Source organism: Crotalus tigris, unplaced genomic scaffold (assembly GCF_016545835.1).
Source record: "Crotalus tigris isolate CLP2741 ecotype Arizona unplaced genomic scaffold, ASM1654583v1 scf7180000017737.1785205, whole genome shotgun sequence".
NCBI lineage: Eukaryota > Metazoa > Chordata > Lepidosauria > Squamata > Viperidae > Crotalus > Crotalus tigris.
Genome location: NW_024096603.1, coordinates 702,689 through 725,762, shown reverse-complemented (window position 1 = coordinate 725,762; position 23,074 = coordinate 702,689). Strand labels below are relative to the sequence as shown.

Genomic DNA, 23,074 nt, shown 5'->3' with positions numbered 1-23,074 from the left:
TATCTCAGGGGCTGCCACATAAAAGAGGGAGTCAAGCTATTCTCCAAAGCACCTGAAGGCAGGACAAGAAGCATTGGATGGAAACTAATCAAGGAGAGAAGCAACCTAGAACTAAGGAGAAATTTCTTGACAGCTAGAACAATTAATCAGTGGAACAACTTGCCTCCAGAAGTTGTGAATGCTCCAACACTGGAACTTTTTAAGAAGAGACTGGGCAACTATTTGTCTGAAATGGTATAGGGCAGTGATGGCGAACCTTTTAGAGACCAAGTGCTCAAAAACTGCCCCACCCCCTGCCCTGCTCCCTCACCCCGCCCACCTGCAGGGCCACTTACTGCCTCCATGGCCTGCCACAGATCACCCATGCAGCCCAGCAGCACCATGGTGACCATGCCCTCCACACTCCACGCATCATCTGTGTGTGACAGGGCGTGAGGGTGGAGTCTTGCCCCCACTGCCTGGCTGCCATATGCTTGGCTGTGCTGCTCCACATGGTCCATGCCCGGGGGAGACTCTCCTCCAGGGGGGATGCTGGTGAGGAGGGGGCTGTGGGGGGAAGCAGGGCTGGGGCAACAGCACGCGTGCCCACAGAGAGGCTCTGAGTGCCGCCTCTGGCACTCATGTTGTAGTTCACCACCACTAGTATAGGGTTTCCTGCCTGAGCAAGGGGTTGGACTAGAAGACTTCCAAGGTTCCTTCCAGGTCTATTATTATTGTTGTTGTTATTTTTATTTAGTTGCAAGCAAAACATATTCACTCTGGACATTGTATTCATTATTTCTGTAGATCTTTAAGTTCCAAAACTTCAAAGAATTAGGGTCAGCTAAGACATTATCAAAACCTAGTGATGTCTCTCTGTTGCTTTCCATCCCTCCTCAGAGTTAGGAATTGGAGGCACTATTTTCCTCCTTTCTCTTTGGTTGGTTCCAGTCAGTGATTTTAGGAGGGAAACGGTCAAGGTGGTCTGGGCACCATCCTCTTCCTGATCCTGTTTAACATCTATATGAAGCCACTGCGTGAGGCCATCCACGGACATAGAGTGTGATATCATCAGCATGATCATAAATTCTTCAAATGATAAATTTTGGATAACACAGCCAATAACTCAAATGGCTGCAACCCATGTAGTCTTATATTCCCAGATCTGGACAAGTACTATAAAAATACCGAGGCCCTAGTTTATGTATTTCATAGTGGCTTCTAATAGCTTCTTCAGACCCAAAGTAAGTAATGCTCTCATAAAACCAATTAGAGGCATGTCTCATATAAATTAGCTCTCCTTGCTTGAGTGCATTATTAATCAATATGAAAAAACATATTGGATTCACTGGTTGTGTTTTGTTACATTACAGGTCGTTCCACCTTTCCAGTTGAAAAGTGTTACATGGAAAATGACTCTATAGATATTTGGAAAAAAATCTTGTGTAAAACCTATACAATATCATTTCATGACAGTTTCATAAGCCACTAGAGTAAATCTTGTTGTGTTTCTTATACTGCAGCACAGCTGATCATACTTTCATTCTGCACCAAAAAAAAAAAAAAATTCTGACATTTACAGAAAAAACTTATAGGAACACCACTAATGCATTTTCATTTTCCATTCTTTACACCTAAGCTTTATGCACTTTAATTCAGCACAACAGATGAACCAATAAATTAAATAATTAAATAAATAAGACAACTAGAACACAGCACTTCCTTGAAATTAGAAGTCAGTCTAATATATGTGAACATTCATGAGTGAGCAATAATAATAATAATAATAATAATAATAATCCAGCTGTGAATGAATGTAAGGGGGAAAATTCTCACCCATTATAGTATTTTTCAGCTATTAACTAGTTTCTTACAAGAGCTAGTGTTTCTCTAGCAATGTATTATAAACTCATAATCCCATCAAGAGATCTGGTGACAACAACAACAAAAAAAATAACGAACGAGAATTGTGAAATAAAATCGAGTTCTTTATTACACTATTGTGTCCCAGGAGGGTAATATAACACTTTAATTATGGTCATTTCAAGATTATTATTTAGCATTACTACAAAGAAAACTCTAATTAGGTTCAATTTCCAACATCTTTCAGATATGTGTTCCAAATCCATTTGAAATTATCTGTTTTAGAACATAATTTACAGGAGATAATTGGTGCAATAAAGTAGGGTGTAATAAAAATACATTTGTGCCATCATATAAATACCGAATCCATTTTCTATATTTAAAATGTTTATAATTTTAAAAAACTCACTTAAAATAGTTTATTCACTGTAGAATACTATACGGATGTGAGCTTCTGTTCTACATTAATAATGCCATATGCCTAAGTAAAAATAAACACCTTTTGACCATTCCTAATCCTTACAATTGAGAAAATTATCTCCAGCATCTTTTGGGAGAGGAGATAACAGTTTACTTATTTAAGAGTTAAATTGGTATCAGTCCAGTACAGATCAGATTTATAAATATATAGGCTAGGATATTTTCTCTGAGGGAGAGGGGGGTTCAAAAACGTGGAAAACAAATAAAAATAAATAAATATAATTCCTATATTTCCAAAGGACATACAGTATGATATATGAATGGATGGATGCTCCTCAAACACAACTTTTATGTTCTGAATGTCTATACTATTGTTAAAGACACAGAGGGCCTGTTTATGCAGTTGATCCCTTTCCCTTTTGTGAAAGTCATGCAAATGAATGAGACCTTTGCACAACTAGGCAATCAAAGTATAGGCTGCAATTCACATAGAACTGCACAAAGGTTTATTGTATTCAGGAATGACAATGGAATTTCCAATGCAACATTTTCTCTGTTCCTCAATCCTTCTAAAGCATTTTGAAGCTGACTTGCAATCACTTTCTCTCCTGCCAAGCTACAGAGGTTATTCTAAATCATCAATAGGAGAGCATCAAGAAGATTGTTCAAATGGCTCTTCAATAATTAAAAATATATTTCCCTGAAATATAAATGACTAGAGCCACACTTAATCTATGTTGATTTAATGGAAACATTATTCCTAAACATCCAAATTGCCTTGCCACCTTTCCCTCATTGCATTAATGAATCTGCCACATGTCTGCCCAGTGAATAATCCCACGAGATTTACAAGCCATCCCCAACACTGAGTAAATTTATCCTGATTTTCCTTTACAGTGTTTTGTCCTGCTTTGCTTTGCAATCCATAGGCTGGGAGTCAAAGGCTGTAATGTGAAGCCAACCTCTCCAGCTGAAAAACCAAGTGTGAGAATGATGTATCTGAACACACATGTCACCTGATGCAGCAGTGTTTTCCCCTGTTTATTGAGCAGCCAGATTACAGCCCACCTTTACCTCCATGCATTTCTTACATTTACCACCAAATTCCAGAAAGTGGCATGAGAACTCCAGGTACAGATCCAAAGTTTTCCTTACATGTCATGGGGTTCAGTAAATATCTCCAAAGGAGAAATGATAACGAAGAATCCAGGAGCAATGAAGAGTTTTCCTAGTGATCAAATGGACCATCCACAAGCTTTACAGAACCGAAGCACTGGAAAAAGAGTTATAGCAAGGTTGCAAAATATGGATTTGGCTTCAGAAGAAGGAAAAAAGAAGTGATCTAAAGAGTGTCCATGCTTGTGGGATGGGGAATATTAACTAAACCATGATTAGTGTCAGGCACAAAAGACCAGGTCCACAAGTGAAGGTTCAATTAAACTGATTTATTGCTAAAAGCCTATAAAAGAAATCTTCTCAACTAATCATCAGCATCTGGTTAGAATTAGACTAGAGTCAATGGTATCCAAGGGAGATTAGACTTAGTTTGCTTGTGGCTACAAAGGGATTCTAGGCTGATTCCCCCTTTTCACTCCACCCCCATGTTCTGCCATTCCTTCTACAATTACTGTATGCAGTAGTGTTGTTCGTCCATCGATTTCGATGAAGACCTTGACATCTTGCGGGTTATGGGCCATCAACGATGTGTCCGTAGGTGGCTAATAAGACCGATGTTAGCACGGAATGTTCTGCCACATACTGAACAAAGAAATGTAGACACTGTTACTTCAGCATTTGCAGCTCTGGCTTTGTGGAGTGCTCGCTTTTCTTGTGCCAAGATTGTCCTTCTATGTTCATATGTCTGGCAACCCTGGTACACCAAGGTGCGCCATATCAGTCGATCATACGCCAGAAGTTCCCAAGAGATGGTGTTAATATCTAGGGACTTAAGAGAGGCTTTCAATGTGTAGTAATGGCAGTAGTAATGGTACTTAGAATGACCACCAGATGGCGGCAAAGAGATAAAGAAACCTCCAACTCTTTGCAGCCCAGATTTGATAGGTTTAACCATGGTTTAATTAATTAACCCAGTATCTTGAATTCATACAATCTAGTGAACCACAAGCTAGCTAACTAGATTACATTTACATTCATTTGTTTATATTTCACATTTCTGAACCACCCATCTCCCTCAAAGAGATGTTTTACTTCATGTTTAATCACTGTTCACTAAATTAAACGAATTGCCTTGATTCACCTAGAGCAGTGGTTCTCAACCTGTGGGTCGGGACCCCATTTGGGGTCAAATGACCATTTCACGGGGGTCGCCAAACAACGCAGTCCGCCATTTCCCCCCCCCCTTTTCCTTAGCTGTGCTACTCCCTTTTATTCTATTGGCTTTTGAAAGCCAATAGAATAGACTCTCTTGAATAGAGTCTAATTCTATTGCTTTCAAAAGCCAATAGGAATTGTCCAGGCTGTCTCTGCCCTGCTGAGCCCGCCAAAAGTCCCATTCTGCAAATGGTGCTGCACCAGTTGAGTAGTCCTCGACTTATGACCGGTTGAGTAGTCCTTGACTTACGACCGGTTGGGGGTCGCAGCATTAAAAAGGTTGAGAACCACTGACCTAGAGCCATATTCTAATGATATCAGCTTAGTCTGCATTATACAAGTAATAAGGTGGACTAATATTTGATTTGGTGTGTTATGCATGACCAAGCTAAATGCAATACTATGTAAATAGCTATTCTGTTGCCAGTTCTTTAAACTGAATACAAGCAGACATGGGAACAGCAGATTTATAACCTTAGGAGGGAAGTAAAATGTTTTAATCCTTCAATGTTACTGTGGACCTAATTCAGTCTGGATCACATGCCGGCTGTTTGTTTTAGAAGGAAAATTGCCCTCTAACTCAATGGAAATATGCTTTCCAGTTAAAAGCAGCTGGTAAAGAAGAACAAATCTGATTTAAGGCAGAATTACAGCAAGAGAAGTATGGTTAAAATCCTATTTTCTCATTAAGGTTGTAATCCAGATTAGCAGACCCATGCCTGCTATTTACACAAATATTGCAAACAATGAATTACCCATTTAGGTCACATTTGATTTGATATCTGCTCAGAAGCTGTGGAAAACAGGAAGCAAAAGGCAGAGATTTTGAAGCATTTAGAGCTAGAGTAAATACAAACTATTCTGTACACATTGTATGTATTGCAAATTTTCTAAAGTGATTTGACAGAAATAACTGTTAAAAACAGTAGGAACTTTTACACAACTGCAAAAGGTTCTCTGGTACAGATTCTTAAAATAATAACATTCCAATGAAAACCTTTAAGATTGGTACTGAAAAGACATGCCCTAAAATGGATGTAACAGAATGGAATAAATTCCTTGACTCATTGTGATAGTTGCAAAGTTACAAATTCATTTTTTTTTTAAAAAAAAAAAATCTAACACATGAATGTTTATAGCGTTTCTTTTCTCTCGCAGGAAATCCCAGTTTTATTCTTTGTTGGGATAGGTTCTCTTACAACCTGACAGTGTTCTTTTAATACCCTCCTTTGTAAATCTGTTACAATCTTCTAAATACTACCCAGCTGATTACAAATAGTAAATGTTTGTAGATATATCTGTAGCAGCACAGTTAAAAAAGCTCTCTGTTCTGTTTTCTTCCATTCTTGCCCCTGAAAGGCTAAAATATCTCTTTAACAACAATAGCAATATAGGATTCAAAGGAAGAGAGAGGGAGGCAGTGGCAGATTTTGGTGATTGTTGGACCCATTTCATAAGTCAAGTGTTTCCCCCAGGGCTGCCTATATAATCCCAAGTCCCTTGGCAACGTCCGGAGCCCTCTCCCCCAATTCGTTGGCAAGCAAATGTAAACTGTAAGTTGGAGAACAGATGTAAACTATGGTGTAAGCTTTAAAATAGACAGATGTTAGAAAAGTTAAACTGTCCCCAAAGCTCTGCCATAAATTTCAGTTCCTGTCATACACTGGTGTGTTCCCATGCATTTATTGACTCTCAGTTGCTCTTCCCATGTTACTACAACTCTTGCCAATCAAAACATTGCACGTCTTTATCCTAACTGGAAGGAACCAAGTCCAGAGCGTGACTCATACTAAGATGCAGTCAGCACCCCTTTGAAGACAGATGATGGCAGTGAGGCTCCTTTTTTAGACTGAAATATCCACCTTCAATCCATCTGAATGGGCAAAGGAAAGGTCAAAGCAGTGTAACAGTCTGAAAGCATTCTTTTTTCATGGGTGCAGAGATTCATAAACTAATTTACTTATTTCATGGCACATGATTTGGGAATTTCTGCTTTTGTGAGGCTGTCTTCTTCGGTAAAATGCTATGGAAAAAAATATCAGGCTAGATGCATAAATAAACTGGCCTGGCATAGTCTTACGTTTCCACTTAAGGTTTCCTTTGAGTCTTCTCTTTGTAAACTGGTACTTTTCTTCATATGAGCTAAAGATCTGGTGGCAATAAAAAAAAATATAAGAAAAACAGCAATATGTGCACCATGTTTGTCACCCCACCTCTTCAGTTACATGATCATATACCATTGTACAATTGTGTCAATTCTTTGAAGTAAGCCAGGCCAAAAACAGATTAGACAAGAACTGTTAGAATTCTCCATTACTGCTATAGGATATAATAAAAGAATTTTCAAAGACTGACCAAGTTTTTCTTTCCCCCTATTACACAAAAGAAAATCAAAGTGGAGCAATGTTGAGTTTCTTTCTCACTCCTTCCATTCCTTCAGGGCTAAGATGATGCTTACATAACCAGTCTTGCATTCCTTCCAATCCTCTACAAATAGAGACAATTAATTTCAAATTTAATGTGCTGTGCAAGACAATTCTTTGACAATTCTGAGAATGCAGCCCTATAGCTAAAATGTGGAGCTGGGAGACCAGTGTTTCCCAGTTGAAAGGAATTCTTACAGCAATCCCATCTCCAGCATTCTCAGCTGTTCCTCCTTCACACTGGATTTGAGGTGCCATAACACCCTTTAACTGTCTTTTTTTAAAAAATAAAGGGTACCATTTATATGTTTATTGACTTATTGATTTGCAATTCAATTAAAATAGACATACACTTAAATCACAATTAAAATCATCATTAAAAGCATAAAATAAAACTCTGACACAAATTCTGTCCCAACTGGGTCTCAAAAGTCTGATGAAAGAGCTCTGCATTTACAGCCTTAATGATGTACAGTATAATGGGCCTCAGTAGGGAGACTATGCAAAAACCTGGGAATTACTGTACCACTGAAAAACATTGATTCCAATTTCCCACTTCTCTCTCATGGGTGAGGCCTCCCAACACTCCCAAATGATAAGATAAGATTACCAGAAACCAATGCAGTATCCACAACACAAGCATTACCTTGCAATGTAAATTAAGTACAAAGTTGAAGCAGCAGGGTGCTAACTCACTGATAAGTTTTATGCTGTCCTGTTGTTCAGAGAAAGTCCATAAGAAGCAGAAAAAGCAACAGCATACAAGGATAGCTGCAGAATGCTCTGAATTGATTTACGAGGGATTTCTGGGTAAAGATCTGCTAGGTAGAATTGTCCCTATTGGTGCTATTCTTGGTTTATTATGCTTTGATTAAATATTGCACTGTTTGGCCTTTAAACATTTGATATTCTAGACTATCATGTCAAATCTAAAATGACTAAGAGAATCCTATATTGGGGGGGGGCGGGGGGGAGAGAAACCTCAGATTTTTTATGTTGGAGATGATATAGGCAGAAAAAGTAGGATAGTTCATTAAATTCCAGAAGCACCTCAATGCAAATTAAATGAAAATGATTTCAGATGCTTGCTAATATTAGATACGTGGCTATAGCTAATCATTTTTTTCTAATATTTTTAAAGTAATCAGGTGTGTTTCAAGTGCTTTGATGAAAACTAGATAAATTGTATCTAATGCATTACCACAATCTATTAACAAAGTTATCTAATTAGTTGGTACTTTTGTTCCTGTCTCCAAAACCTGGCACAAAATCAGAAAAGACTTCAACTTTTGAAATGCATCAATACCGCCATTGGAGGGTGTTAGAAATGACTGAACTGAAACAAAATTCTGTTATAGTAATTTTTCATAGATGTTTATGAAGATTCTCAATCATCCAGGTCATGGTTGTGCCAAAGGTGCATTTCAAAAGGCAACTGGATTTTGTTTTTCCCTTGAAAATGTTTTGCTTCTCATCCAAGAAGCTTCTTCAGTTTGGTTCAAAGAAAAAGAAAACCCAGTTGCCTTTTGAAAAGCACCTTTGGGATTTTCATAGATGTAGTTGCTAAGATTGTAAACAACACTGAACTTGTAAACTTACTAAAAGGCTTGTTTAGAAGGTTAGCTTTCCTATTCTATCATACAAAAAAGTAGTGTGACAATCAAGACATTATTGAATTTCACTACATGCCCCATCAAGGCCCTTGGCAACAAGAATGGCAGTTTAGCAATATCATAATGGAAGTATGATTTGTGCACTTGAGGATTGCCAACTTTTTGATTAGTCACAATTGCTAACCAATGGCTTGAGCAGTTAGCATTCTAATAATTAGTGAACAACCCTACTTCACTTTTAGGTCTTTAAAACACTGATAATTAAACTATAAGGCCTCTTTCATTGCCCCAAACTATTGTAGATCTTTACTTTTTCATTAACCATTTTGTTTCTTTTTTGGTTGAATTCTAAAGGCAGCGTCACCATATTTTGTTGCTTGCCAGCACTAGATGCTTACGGTACTTAGGGATGCTAAAATATGTAATTGCTGTAAAAATATCTGTCCTCTAAAATGAAAGCTCCTACTGTGAAATTCCCCTCTACCTTTGTTGAACCTGATCCAGCTCATTCAATAGGCTGTAGCTAGCTTGTTATTATAGGTTGCAAGAGCTTAAGCATTTGCTGTAATGCAAGAGAATGGAACAAGTTTCTATCAAACATTTCACCATACGGAATGCTCTGACTTGCATTATCTCATGAAGAATGATTCTTCAGGAAAATATCAACAATACACTATCATTTTCTCCTACCATATTCTCAACCACAGGTTAGCTATAGAATATGCAAAGTATTACTCATTCCAGATAATTCCACTCAGACTGATTTCACTTCAGTTTAAGATTTATGCTTTTTTAAAAAAAAATTAGTAAAAAATTGCAAATACAGGAGTCAAAATTATCAGTGAAAATCCTTCACACATAAACCAAACATTTGCTATACTTATTGAGTAACTGCAATAGGATGTCTTTGTAAGGCTTGAAAATCCTTTTAACTGTCTCTTGACTCTTATTTATCAGGACTAATTTCAAGAAACCCAATGTAGAGTCTATGGCTCCTAACACCTCCTAACTGTGGAGTCTTTTAGTGCTCTCTGAAGTTGGTGGTTTTCTTGAAGATGTTTCATTACCAAACTAGGTAACATCATCAGTGCTAGCAAACATCTGCGAGGAAAGAATTGAGCTCAGAGAGCACCAAGGAGCCCACAGTTCAACCCTGAAACCTGAACCTTGAACTACAAATATTATCTTGTATCAGAACCTCCTAATTACCAAATTTGCTGTCTAGGGATGATGGCCAAGAGAGTAGAAGCTATGCAGCTGCAGTCATTCTTTAAAGAAACATATTATCTGATTCATTCAGGTTTTGATTCAGGCCTGGTCCAGGAGCTGAATCAGCCTTGGACCCTCTGATATCCTTAACGGTAATATCAGATGTGGGAGTGCAACTTCCTGGAACTCTTGGTGATTCCATTATATCCTTCTTGACTAGCTCTTTGTGATGGGAACCACAGTTATTCAACTTCCTGCAGGGCTATGTCCAGAGGATAGTACTGGGTGATTGTGTTTTAGCTCAATGGCTGTCCAGCCTGCTTTGGTATTGTGTTCTATGTTACAGGGTATTTACGTTGTTCATGGTTTCAGCATCTTTTTAGAGTTTGTAATTAATTATCAATATGAGTTTAACTGGTTTTAATTTTATAAAGGTAAAATGTGTGTTGCTGTTTTTAATGATAAAAAACAAAAATGTGACCAGATAAAGTTATTTTTAATATTTTGCATACCATCCCTGTTTCATGAAACCTACTTATATTTCCCAGTGCTCCTTAATCAACATATTGGCTATTACTAATGTATGTACAACTGGATTATGGTGAAGAAATCAGTAATAAGAGCTTGGAAAGTCTGGCAGAAAGCTACTGGAAGGTTGATTATATCTGAAATTTCACTGAATACAATTCTCCAAATTCTGTCTATCTTCATATTACTCATTTGCTGTGGTAAAAAGGCCTCTTTGTGTAACCTCTCAAGAAAGTGGAAAAAAGAGAGAATAATCTAAAAACCAATCCATCACCTTAGCTTTCACATGTTGGATAGGTTTCAATAAAATAAAATATAGCAAAAAACAAAAACAAAAACCACCCCTTCCAATAGTACAGAACATAATAAGCAAAAATTTTAATAGGGCAAAGATGTTACAGATTTTTAAGGTGAAATATTGGCAGCTCTCACAATGAAGTAGATATATGATTTTGTTTGTATTGATAAAACAATGCATCTTTTCAGGTAATATCATGGTTTTTTTAAAAAAGATCTGATGAAAACAGGGTAGCCAAAAAATGCTCTCCTCTCCCTTCAAACTGGCTTACTGCAGGTCCAACGTGTGTACTAGTGTTGTTCTGTTCCAATGACCTTCGCATCCTAAGCAGCTTCTCATGACATCACAATAATGCTTTGGCTTAAAGGAGGCTCAGTTAATTTGGATGTGTCTATTTTCAGCCAGCTGTCATTGCAACTCTTACACAAATATAAGGAAGAAAAGAGAACCAGATGTCTCTTGTGCAAAGTTCTTTGAATGCTGGGCATCCCCCACCTCCAGTTTTTGAAGCATTAGGGACAAACATGAAATCGATTCCTGAAGAACCTATTCAAATGGACCTTCTGAATGTTGGACCTTCTGAATGCTGTGCAGGTCTCACCATTTTTTTCCCTTTGTCCTTTTAGTTTTGCTATGGATGTGTTGTTATGTCAGTATTCTTTAACTCATAGTCTGCTGAATATTTTTAAGAGTGTTTAGATGATGACCTTGTGGCTTGAGGACATTATACTGAATATCATTTTCATTTGCTATTTCTACATAGGATAGGTAAAAAGAGGGTCATTTCCAAATATATATTGCATTTCTTTTCCCCCTTCCATGAAAGTGCTTACAAAAATATATATAATCAAAATGGATTACCTGTGCAATTTAATCAATACTGATTTGTGACTGAAATGAACTATTTAGAAATTCAGCTGCAGCTGTACTCATGTAAATATCTTCAAAATGATTTTAGATGCATGCATCCAAGGTAAGGTGACCAACCGTCCTCCTTTAGGGAGGACAGTCCTCCTTTTTTAAGGTCTGTCCTCCCTCAAAAAATGTCCACCTACATGTCCTCCTTTTCGATATTTGAAGACTAATCTGCAGGACTTTTTTTTCTCATAGAATGCTCAGAATGGCATTCCGGCACCTTTTTTGATGGTTTTTTTTCACCTTTTGCATGAGCTGTGCTACTCCCCCTATTGGCTTTTGAAAGCCAATAGGAATTGCTGCTGAGCGCGCCAAATTGCTCCTGAGCGCGACCGGCAAACTTTGCATATGCAAATTGTGTGCAGCGAAGGCGAATTGGCAGGAACTTTGCACCCATGCCTGCTACCCAACTATACCATCTCCTAGTTAGTACCAAAGATACCTGGAGGAGACTGGAGCGGCGACGCCACGGTAAATTTCTCTTGATCTTCAGCCCTGCTAGGGCAATAATGGCTGCAGGCACAAGAGGCAAGGGCAGCGGGGCTTCTGCGGGCGGGAATGTGGGGGGCGGTGGCAGCCGGCTGCCCCCCCGTGCTGTGGGAGCCGCGGGGCCCGCTTTACACAGGACTATGCAGGGTGGGTGGTGGTCCTGGCGGGGCGGCTGCAGGTGGGGTGTGTTGATGGCAGGCTTCCCCCCCAGCCCAGAACAGGCACGGCTGGTGGTTTGGGAGCCGCAGGGACCATTCTGCATTTATCATATTATAGTGTATTCTGTATTATTGTTGCAACGAATAAAATGTTTCTTTTATATACAATATTTTTTTTCTTCAATTTATTTGTGTCCTCCTTTTCACTGTAAAAAAGTTGATCACCTTAATCCAAGGGAATGATTCTAAAGTCGGACTTAAAACATTACATTAGAAGAACTGGCTTGGGAAGAGATGGAAAGGGAAGGGAGGCAGGTATTTAATAATATTGTCTAATCTTTGTTATTTTTTGAACTTATCAAGCTATTTCTCTTAAGCATCATTATTTTAGAAGAAGGAGCCCTTTACATCTTGAACTGGAGGCAAGGAACAGCTTTGCTGCCTCTTCAGGATAATTAGAAAATCTGAGCATGTGTAAGCTGCCAAACTTAAATAATTTTAACTTCTTAATCTTGTTTAATAGGAAAGTTTTGTTTCAGCCTCTTGAAGCTTTTAAACTACAAGCTCTAATGAGAAAAACAAATAATTTATTACAGTTTTTTTAGTTGTATCTTATTTCTGTTTGGTTTATTAATGCATAGGGAAAGCAATTTTCTTCTCTGTCAGTGCTGAACATACGTGACCACGCATGTGTTTCAGCCACTAGTTATATAAATCTAATCTCTAGCCTTCCTGAAAGGCCATCAAGGCTTTAAGAAGTCTAGGTTCATGCTGTGACTAATCTATGCAATTTAAGAGGCTTCACTGTCTTTTCCAGTAAACTCACAGTACAATGGTAAAGGTCAACTATATACAAGAGAGACTTAAGAGAGGGAGTGTGCACACTTTTCTGAGTATCCTATTCCTGATATATAGATAATACTAGACATTTCCAGGGAGTGAGGACATTTTGATTAACTATATCAATAAATAAATATAAATATAAAAATATTTTCTAAAGGCTTAGAATAGATGAGTGTTCTAATTTAGCTTTGCTAAATCCTGTAAGATAGAATTTCTGCAGACAGAACAAAAGAAGAAGCAAAATGGCCAATATTTCACAATCTGGCAAAATTTTGGTAACCTCACCATCAGGATGTCATATGACTTCTTATAGTATGTTGTTGTTATAGTATGTTGTCAAATGTCACATTAGAAGAATACCAAAGTCTTGTAAGATTTTCATGTTCTTCACTTGAATTCTCATAAGGCCATTATAGGCAATTAATTATATGACTAATTTTGGGATTCCATAAGTTCCAGCTAGAGATTTTGGAAACACTCTGGTATTCCTATAAAATAAAAACCATATGCTATAAACAAACAAACATACAAGCAAGCAAACAAATAAACTGAATAAAAAATCTTCTCTTAAGGTTGCCTACACCTGCTATAATTGATAATTCTTTGGACTTTTGTTTCCCACACTTCATTCAGCTACAGTTATCCTAAGGCAATAGCAACATAATTTGGGGAGATTACTTTCTTTTTCTTGTTGTTATTGTTTCTAAATGATCATGCCCTTTTCTTTGTCACAGCTTATACATGACTCATAAAGAGAGAAATCAGGGGGAAATGTGTAGGGATGTTCCTTAATGGATGATCTGAACACAATAAATGGTTTAACTTTGAAGAAACAGTGGTGGTGCAGTGGTTAGAATACAGTATTGCAGGCAAACTCTGCCCACAGCCAGGAATTCAATCTTGACTGGCTCAAGGTTGACTCAGCCTTCCATCCTTCCAAGGTCAATAAAATGAGGACCCAGATTATTGGGGGCAATATACTGGCTCTGTAAACTGCTTAGAGAGTGCTGTAAAAGCACTATGAAGTGATATATGAGTCTAAGTGCTATTGCTATTGAAACAGTCCAGCCAGTTTCTTCTTTCAGTATATTTGGAATGGTCTTTCCAAGATAAAAATGACCCTTTTGGGAGTTGGGATATTATGTGACCAGTTTATACAGTCTTAAAAAGTTCATTCATATTTCATATAAAATCTAAGTCATGCTTGATTCCTGGTGTCTTCTTAGATGTGTGTATATAGCTTTCTAGGCAACACTATGGGGGTGGTTTGTCGTTTACCATTGAGTTGTTTTTTGGCTTCCCACAATCTGATATTCCCTGTGGATCACTTATTCAAGTAGTAACAAGCTTTCACTTAGCTCAGTGATGGTGAACCTTTTAGAGACCGAGTGCCCAAAAACTGGCCCCGTCCCTGCTCCCCCCCACCCCACCCCTGCTCTGCCCTTCCATCCCCTGCCCCGCCGGCCCCCAGGACCACTCACCGCCTCCAGAGCCCGCTGCAGATCGCCCAGGCAGCCCAGCAGCGCTATGGTGGCCACACTCTCTGTCCACACCCTGCAGCATCAACTGCATGATGGGGTATGAGGGCAGAGTCTTGTCTATGCTGCCTGGCTGCCATGTTTTTGGCTGCACTGCTCTGTGTGGGCCACGCTCAAGGATGACTCTCTTTCAGGGGGGCTGCTGAAGAGGAGGGGGTTGTGGGGGAGGCAAGGCTGGGACAACGGCATGTGTGCCCACAGTTCGCCACCACTGACTTAGCTTATCATTTGAAAACCAACCATGACCTACTAGATGCTTTTAAAGAGATGCAGACTCAGAAATATAGTAATTTGTAAAGCAATGCGCCTATTCTGAAATTTGGTGAATGTGTGAAGGACTTAATGGTATACAGTCATGTCCTCAGCAATCCAATCAGTTGGGTGTACTTTCAACCCATGAATACTCATTGCAAAGATCTGAAGGGGCTTCTAAGAACATTCACTTGAATTTAGCATTTCCTCATCAGACTGTTCCAAGGAATACAAAAAAGTTGGAAATGTAGTTAGTGATCTTTGGCGATGTAGCTTGATTACGGCACCCACCCCATCTCTTTTTATGCTTGAATATGCTTAGTTTCAAGGAATTTTGCAATATTTTTGGGAGAAAGTGTTTTTCATATTGCTGATTCAAATCTATCCTCTGAGGTTTTATAAAACACTTTTGTCAGCAAATTTTATACATATTTTGAGTCCATAACCCAAACCAGAAATAACGGCCACAAGCATATTTCAAAGTGATCCCTGTGGGGTTTTTGAAGTGAAAAGAAAGAAAAATCCATGTTGGGCCAACTGGAGTTGGTATCAGCATGGAGAAATTTAGGGGAATCATATCTTCCTACAACTACTATTTTTCATCTTCATGTACTGTAGCTATGAGGTGAAAATGAGAATGGTGATAGATATGAGAAGGTTGGTGAAATTAAAATACTTCTGGTTTATTTCATTCAGTGGATTCATTCTGTTTTAGAGTTTCCATAAATTCCATCCCGCAGCCCATAATCCAGTTATATATGTTACATAGAAAGTGGGTGTTTGGACTAACAGCAATTTTCTAAAATCATGTATTTTTGCATTAAAGACTAGCTTCTGAGTAATTTTCACAATCAACTAAAAACCCCCCACCTGGGACATCTTTCCAAGCTAGAATCACTAGTGATTTTGAATGAAGGTATTTGTGGGTGAGGGTTAAAAGAGGTAAAATCTATTTGAAATATGATTACTTAATCTTAAAATTAAGTAATCATATTTACAAAACATATATATGATGCTTGGATTTTCAAAGCATTTGTAAAACAACAACAAGGATTAATTAACATACTTATATATATCTGTATATTTTTGTAAACTGCCCAGAGTCATTGATTGATATGAGCAGCTATAGAATTTGAATAAATAAATGAATGAATATATTCTGAAACAAATCACACTAAGTTCAATGAGTCCTATTCCAGGGTTAGTAGATAAAGAATTAGAGCCTGAATCACTTAGTTTACTGAATTCAGAAACAGCACTGTTTAATAGTGGTAATAATAAAGTAGTAAGTAAATACTGTGTTGTTTGTTTTTGATTTCATTTCTATACAGTCAATAGTTAATGAACTTAATTTGTATATTACATAATCTCAATGTTATGTTATGGCTAATATTTGAATCTGAATTTGACAATTTTCTCACAGACTCCTATTGGCTTCTTAACTTATAGAATTAATCTATTACAGTATATAGTAAGATCCAATGATGCAACTCTTCTATGATTATATCTCTCCACTGTGAAAATGTAGTCACTTCAGATTTTGTTTTATGAGACATTACCAGGGAACTATAACTGGAGACAACTGTGATGGTGATATTTGAATGCCTTCTGTAAATCTAGGTTGGATGCTTTAATAACCATGAATTCTGAGAGACACATAAAAGTAAATTATTAAGGTATTTCTTACATATTTATTGAAAACAGAGAGAAAGAGAGGTTGAAATGGATTTGACCAAACTACTGTGTATTAAAAAGTAAGCTATAATGATATTTCCAGAAAATGATTCCCAAAATGTGTTCAATAGTTCTATTTTCCACATCCCAAATATATGGCCAAGAATTATTTTTAATAACTGTCATAGTTGTAAGTAGGTTTTTAGAAGCTAATGTAGACATTTTGTATGTTCATCTGCATGTGTGAGAATGTGTTTGTGTGAGTAAAATCTACTTTCCTTATGATGATTTAACAATTATTTTAAGACTTAGAATTCTAAATATTTGCTTTCAACACTTCTGTCTGCTTACTCCTTCACAAAGCAGTTATTATTATGAATATTCATAAGTCCCTCACCTTATCCATTATTCATGAAACTTCCAAATATTTTAAGAAACAGACCAACCCACAGCAAACGTGAAATGCAGGAGAGCAGCAAGTATGCAAAATCAGCTTTCAGAAGACATTATCTAAATGCACCTAGTGCCTCCTTTGGTGCTGTACATGCTCATTTTAAAAGCATTGCCTTCTTTTACCTTCAAAATGTTGGATTTTTTAAGATGCATCCTCCCAACACAAACCTAATTTTTCAGATATGATAGTTTGGCTGTTTGCAGATTAATTACCCTGTTGTTTCTACAGCAAGAAATTTCTATAAAGGATGATACAAGACAAGTTGCTTGAATGCAGCCACTCTCTTGGTTAAAACAATATGTGAGCTTGACTGCTTTCATATTAATGGGTACCCTTGTGCTTACAGTATTATGCATGATACCCCACTAGAAAGACTACATATGTAATAGCTGTCATTGCCATATAGTTTCTCCAGTCGTTGAAAGTAACAATGCTGAACAATATTGTTTATTGTGGGAGATTAAAGGAACTCAAAGAAAATGGATGAACGCCTGGGCTGTACCAGAATCATATTTAAAAGAAAAAGAAAAAATGAAGAAAATTAACATTTTTGTTAGAATTACAGAAAGTTGACTCTCCTTTTTTTTTTATTCTGTGATGTTTCTCTCTACTTAATTTGTAAGCTTCCTAAAGTTATTCTGGAGTTGGGTAGCCCCAAAAATATAATAAATAAAACCTCTTCAGCTTATTATCTGCAGATGTCCTAGATCAGAGATGGGGAATGGGGAACGATGACCCCTTTATGACTATGCTGTTTAGGAATTCTGGAATTAATAATAATAATAATAATAATAATAATAATAATAATAATAATAATAATAAAGTTGGAAGGGACCTTGGAGGTCAAGTCCAACCCCCTGCTCAGGCAGGTAACCCTATACCATTTCGGACAAATGGCTGTCCAGTTTCTTTTTAAAAACTTCCAGTGTTGGAGCATTCACTGCTTCTGGAGGCAGGTTGTTCCACCGATTAACTGTTCTAACTGTCAGGAAGTTTCTTCTTAGTTCTAGGTTGCTTCTCTCCTTGATTAGTTTCCATCCATTTAAGATGAAGTCCATAATATATATGAGTGTACTTTGCATTTCCCAAGATTAACCATAGTCTGGTACCTTTTACATGAGATTGGCATCTGGAGGACTCCAGATTGGAGAAGATGGTATAAAATTAGAGAACTGATTTTCTCGATATTGAGTTTCTAAGAGAAAAAACAAGATTTGTGTAGATAAATTTGCTTTAACATTAGTTCTTCAAATAATAATTCTTTTTACTTGACTGCTTGGCTCCTAAGTAGTTTCAGAATATTTTTTTCTAGGTTGAATGGTCCTGTCCTTTATACTTGTCCTAGTTGGGGTTATGTTCTGTTTCCCATATGCAAGAGAGAAAAAGGTTGAAGAGCTTTTTTCTGCAACCCCCTTCCTGTGTAACAACTTTCCTTTGGAATCTGGCTTGCATTGGCCCCAATGCTATTCTGTAAGTTTTTCAAGACATAAGTCTCTCAAAGGGTCCTTGGATAATAATATTGTCTGGCACCAATGGCTGCCACTGATTTTTTGGTTAACTGGCTATATTATTACTGGTTTTTTGGGTTTTTTGTTTTTAAATGTGATTTTAAATGTAAGGATTGTTGCACAGTAAATTATTGTAAATCTGAATGAATTGGTGCTATATACCCATAATAAATGGATATCAACAATCTTGATACAGATGTTACTGCCTGGACTAGACACTGCTTTAAATGTACTGAAAACTGCCTTGAGTAATTCCACAAAAGAAAGATAGATAAACATACTTTTAAAAATGATGTTTTAAAAACTTCTGGGTTTTTTTCCTTCTTGAATTACTGGGTCTTTTGGTTTACAGGAAGGAAATGCTTTGGAGGGTTTTAGCTGCCTTGTGTGCTATGGTGATGCCAGGTGCTTTAATAGTCTGTTGGTTGTTTCTGAGATGCTTTTCTTGTCAGTGTTATCCATTTTGTAGCTTCTCTTGATTGTGCTTAGTAAGTGGAGAAGTCAGGTCCTTTTTTTTACAAAGTTGCATGGGTAACCATTTTGTTGGAAGATGTAGTATAGGCACTTTGTTTCCTTTTTCTGGTGTTCTGGGTTGCTGCAGTGCATTTGTACTCATCTGAATAATTACAAACATATGGCATCAACATATGACATCTAAATTACAAACACATGGCATCACTGTAGCACACAACCTAACTAAAGCCCTTCATTAGAAATCATTCAGGTTCTCAGCCTACATGCTATCATCCATATACAGAAATGAACATTTTCAACCAACATATCTCTAGTCTCATTAACTGACATTAATTAAATTCATTCATGCATGCATGCATGCATGCATGCATGCATGCACTAAACAATCAATAGGTCATCCTTGTTTTACTTCCTGTTTAATGTAAAATTAGAATGCTTGATGCTTATGCATATTTTATTCTGACATGTCATTCTTACCAGATTTAGCAACTAATATTGAAATGTATATTGTGAAAAATAACCTGTAATTAAACCTATTCATTTTATTGTATTTTTTTTGTCCAAATCAGCAAACATACAATATCCTTTCTTTTCCATATTTGTATATTTGTCAAAAACAAAAACCTGCTCTATAACCATCATAAAGCTGCACTGCACTTCCCCAAAGATACTTGTTACCATCTATCATCCTTAATCAGAATTCTACTGAATACACTCCCAAAAACATTTAACAAACTAATCTCCTGTTATTTTTGCATTCATTTTACTATCTTTTCTTCTGAACAGAGGAACAATTAATGGCTGTCTTCCAGTTGTCAGACATAGGTACAATTGCATGACAGCTCCATAAGCAAATCACAACTATATTTTAATATTTCTCCAAACAAAACATTTACAGCTGCTGCTTTACAACTTTTTATATTCTCACAGAATGTATGATTCTCTTTTCGCCATTTTTTTCCTGGATATAACATTTTGTAGTATTTGTTTCAACTCTAGTCTGATTAGTATTCTCAAACAAATATCTAAAATATTTCCCCTTTGTCCCTGAACTTGTCATTACTTTTGATTCCATCTACATATTTGAAGGCTTCTTATTTAACTATCTTTAGTCACTTTCAGAACAGTTGCTTATTTTCATCAAAACCACTTTGATTTTCTCTGTCTTTTTCATTTTAAATGTTCATTGCTGTTTATCATAGATAATACAATTGGGAAGTTAGTAAATACACAGGGATGATCATTTTAACTATATTTACTTATTTTTGAAGGTTTGGTTTAAGATTAAATCAAATTAAATTTTTTGTCTTGGTTCAGGCACAACTGAAAGCTTATTTTCAAACCAAGACTGTGTAATCTCTAAAATACTGCATGAACATCCTTGATTGAAGATGTTTTGGGATTGCAACTTGTTTTGGGACTGCAATTCTGATTAAATTGTAGTCTCTTTAAATGCAGTGAGGAGTTGTAGTTTAATTAAGCAGAACTGACTAGACCTGTTGTGTTATGTCCCGAGCCTTTGCAAATGGCTCGGGCGTTTGCAGGCAGTCCCGGGCAGGTGCAAAGCTGCCCGGGACCAGACAGGCTGTCGCCAGCGCCGTGCGCATGCGCGGGTGCTGGCGCGGGAAAAGTAACCCATTTACCCGGGAGTTGCCTATATAAGAGGCTGCGAGGCGTTTGGGCGAGGCTGAAGCCATCTTCCTGTAAGCTGAACGCTGAATAAATGAAACTGAGAACTCCAGCTGCTTCTCGTGTCTGTTTTCCCGCCACGGACTCAACACTGGCGACGAGGATGGGATGCCTTGCACTACCTGGAAAGGAAGAAGTGTAAGCTTACCCAAGGAGTCCTGAGCGGCGGAAGAGGAACGGCGTCGACTCGGCAGCTGCCTGCCAATCCGGTGCGCATTCGGGGGTAGGCTGGCTGATAGACCCGTCTCCTGAAGATCCGAAGATGGCGAAAATCGGAAGGCTTTCGGAATTCGACGTCTCACATCCAGACCGGTGGGAGTCCTACGTATCCAGAATGGAGAACTACTTCAAGGCAAACCAAGTAAGGGAAGATAGCTTGAAGGCGGCCACCCTGCTTTGCGTTTGCGGCCAAGACGCCTTCGAAATCGCAGAAAACCTTGCAGCACCTGTCCCAGTAGAGTCTATAAGCTATGCAGACCTGAAGAAGCTGCTGAAAGAGCATTTCCACCCCAAGGTGTCCGTTATCTCATGGCGCCACACCTTCGAACAAAGGGATCAACGGCCCGGTGAGTCAGCCAAGGAATACATCGCCGCGTTACGGAAGGCCGCCAAGCCCTGCGAGTTCAAGGACCTCGAGGAACGACTGAGGGACCGATTCGTGTGCGGGTTAAGGCATCGCGAGCTACAACAGAGACTTTTCGCAAAGGAAGAATTATCCTTCCAAGACGCCTTAAGGGAAGTCACCGCAGAAGAAGCAGCAGGCGGCGCCGTCAAAAACATGCGGCCGATCAGAAACAGTGCAGAGGGTGCGTCCGTGCACCAGGAAGACGTCCGACGAAACTCCGAGGAGGATCCGGACGAGGAAGTCGACCGTCTACACCCCGCGAAGGAAGAAAACCAGAAGGGAAGCTCTTCGGCTCCGTTCAAGTGCATCGGCTGTGGAGGTCGCCACAGGAGAACCGACTGCAAGTTCCGCTCCGCTACCTGCCGGGCATGCGGCAAACAAGGGCACATTGCAGCTGTGTGCCTGGCCCGACGAAAGGCACAACCCCAAGAAGAACGCCTGAAGGGTACCAGATTCCCCAGCCAGAATAGGGTAGGTTTTTGCGCTTCGCGAAGAAGCATCTGTAGAACAGGCACACACAAGCCCATGAAGAAAAAGCTGTCACTCAATGTGAAGCTACAAGGGGTTCCATTATCTATGGAACTAGACACAGGGTCTGCCCTTTCCATCATTTCATTGCATACATTTAGGAAGATTTGTTCCAGTAGTGGGACTAAGGCCAAGTTAAGGCCTTCTGATATTGTATTAACAGATTTTCAGAACTCAAGAGTGTGTGTTAAGGGGGAGGCCACCCTTAACGTGCAATACAAGAGTTTTGAAGGTCCACTAGACTTATTAGTAGTAGGGGGTGAACGAACGAGTCTCATAGGACTCGATTGGTTTGAGGCCCTGGGGATACACGTCACAGGACTCAACAGCTTACAAACACTCGACCTACAGGAAGTCTGCAAAGAATTTGCAGATGTTTTCAGCCCCCAGCTGGGCACATTCAAAGGACCACCTGTGTCCTTAAAGCTAGACCCCACTGTCACTCCCATTAGGATTAAAGCAAGAAGGGTCCCTTTTGCTTTAAAAAGTAAGATTGATACTGAATTAGACAAACTAATCCAACAGGGAATCCTAGAACCTGTTGATTCCAGCCCGTGGGAGACCCCCATTGTCACGCCTCTAAAGGCAAATGGGGACATTCGCATTTGTGCTGATTACAAATGCACACTCAATAAGGCATTGCAGCAACATGCCTATCCTGTTCCTGTGGTCAGTCACATCCTGGCCTCTCTCAAGGGGGGGCGTGTTTTTGCAAAGCTTGACCTAGCTCAAGCATATCAACAGCTGCCTGTTGATGATGATGCTGCCATAGCTCAGACCATTGTGACCCACAGGGGAGCCTTTAAGGTAAAAAGGCTACAGTTTGGAGTGAATGTCGCTCCTGGGATTTTCCAAAGCGTAATGGAAAACACACTACGAGGTATACCAGGGGTCTGCCCCTACTTTGACGATGTCTTGATTGCAGGAGACTCCACACACATTCTAGCTGAAAGGCTGAGGGCTGTCCTGTTAAGATTCAGGAAATCAGGCCTCAAGCTCAGAAAAGACAAATGCAAGATTGGGGTGCCTTCTACTGAATTTCTGGGATTCAAAATTGATGCTGCTGGGATTCATCCTGCTGAATCCAAACTAACTGCTATTTTAGAAGCACCCAGGCCAAAGTCTAAGGCCGAACTTCAGGCCTTCTTAGGCCTCCTGAATTTCTACAATTCTTTTCTTCCACATAAAGCTAGTGTAGCTGAGCCTCTTCACAGGCTACTAGACAAACAAGCTGTGTGGCTGTGGTCACAAGCACATGAGGCT

The 23,074-nt window shown here is 38.7% G+C and overlaps 1 protein-coding gene across 4 annotated transcripts in view; it reads left to right on the top strand.

The window, feature by feature from the left end:
• Positions 1–9,765: 9,765 nt before the first annotated feature.
• EML1 (EMAP like 1) overlaps positions 9,766–23,074 on the top strand; it is a 113,385-nt gene continuing 100,076 nt past the window's right edge. Inside the window, exon 1 of one of the 4 annotated variants that reach the window (XM_039339682.1) lies at positions 9,766–11,258. In XM_039339682.1, coding sequence (XP_039195616.1) covers positions 11,117–11,258 — 142 coding nt within the window. In that variant the 5' untranslated portion in view covers positions 9,766–11,116. The remainder of the gene's footprint in view (positions 11,259–23,074) is intronic. The other 3 variants (XM_039339683.1, XM_039339678.1, XM_039339680.1) reach the window with 3 other exon arrangements.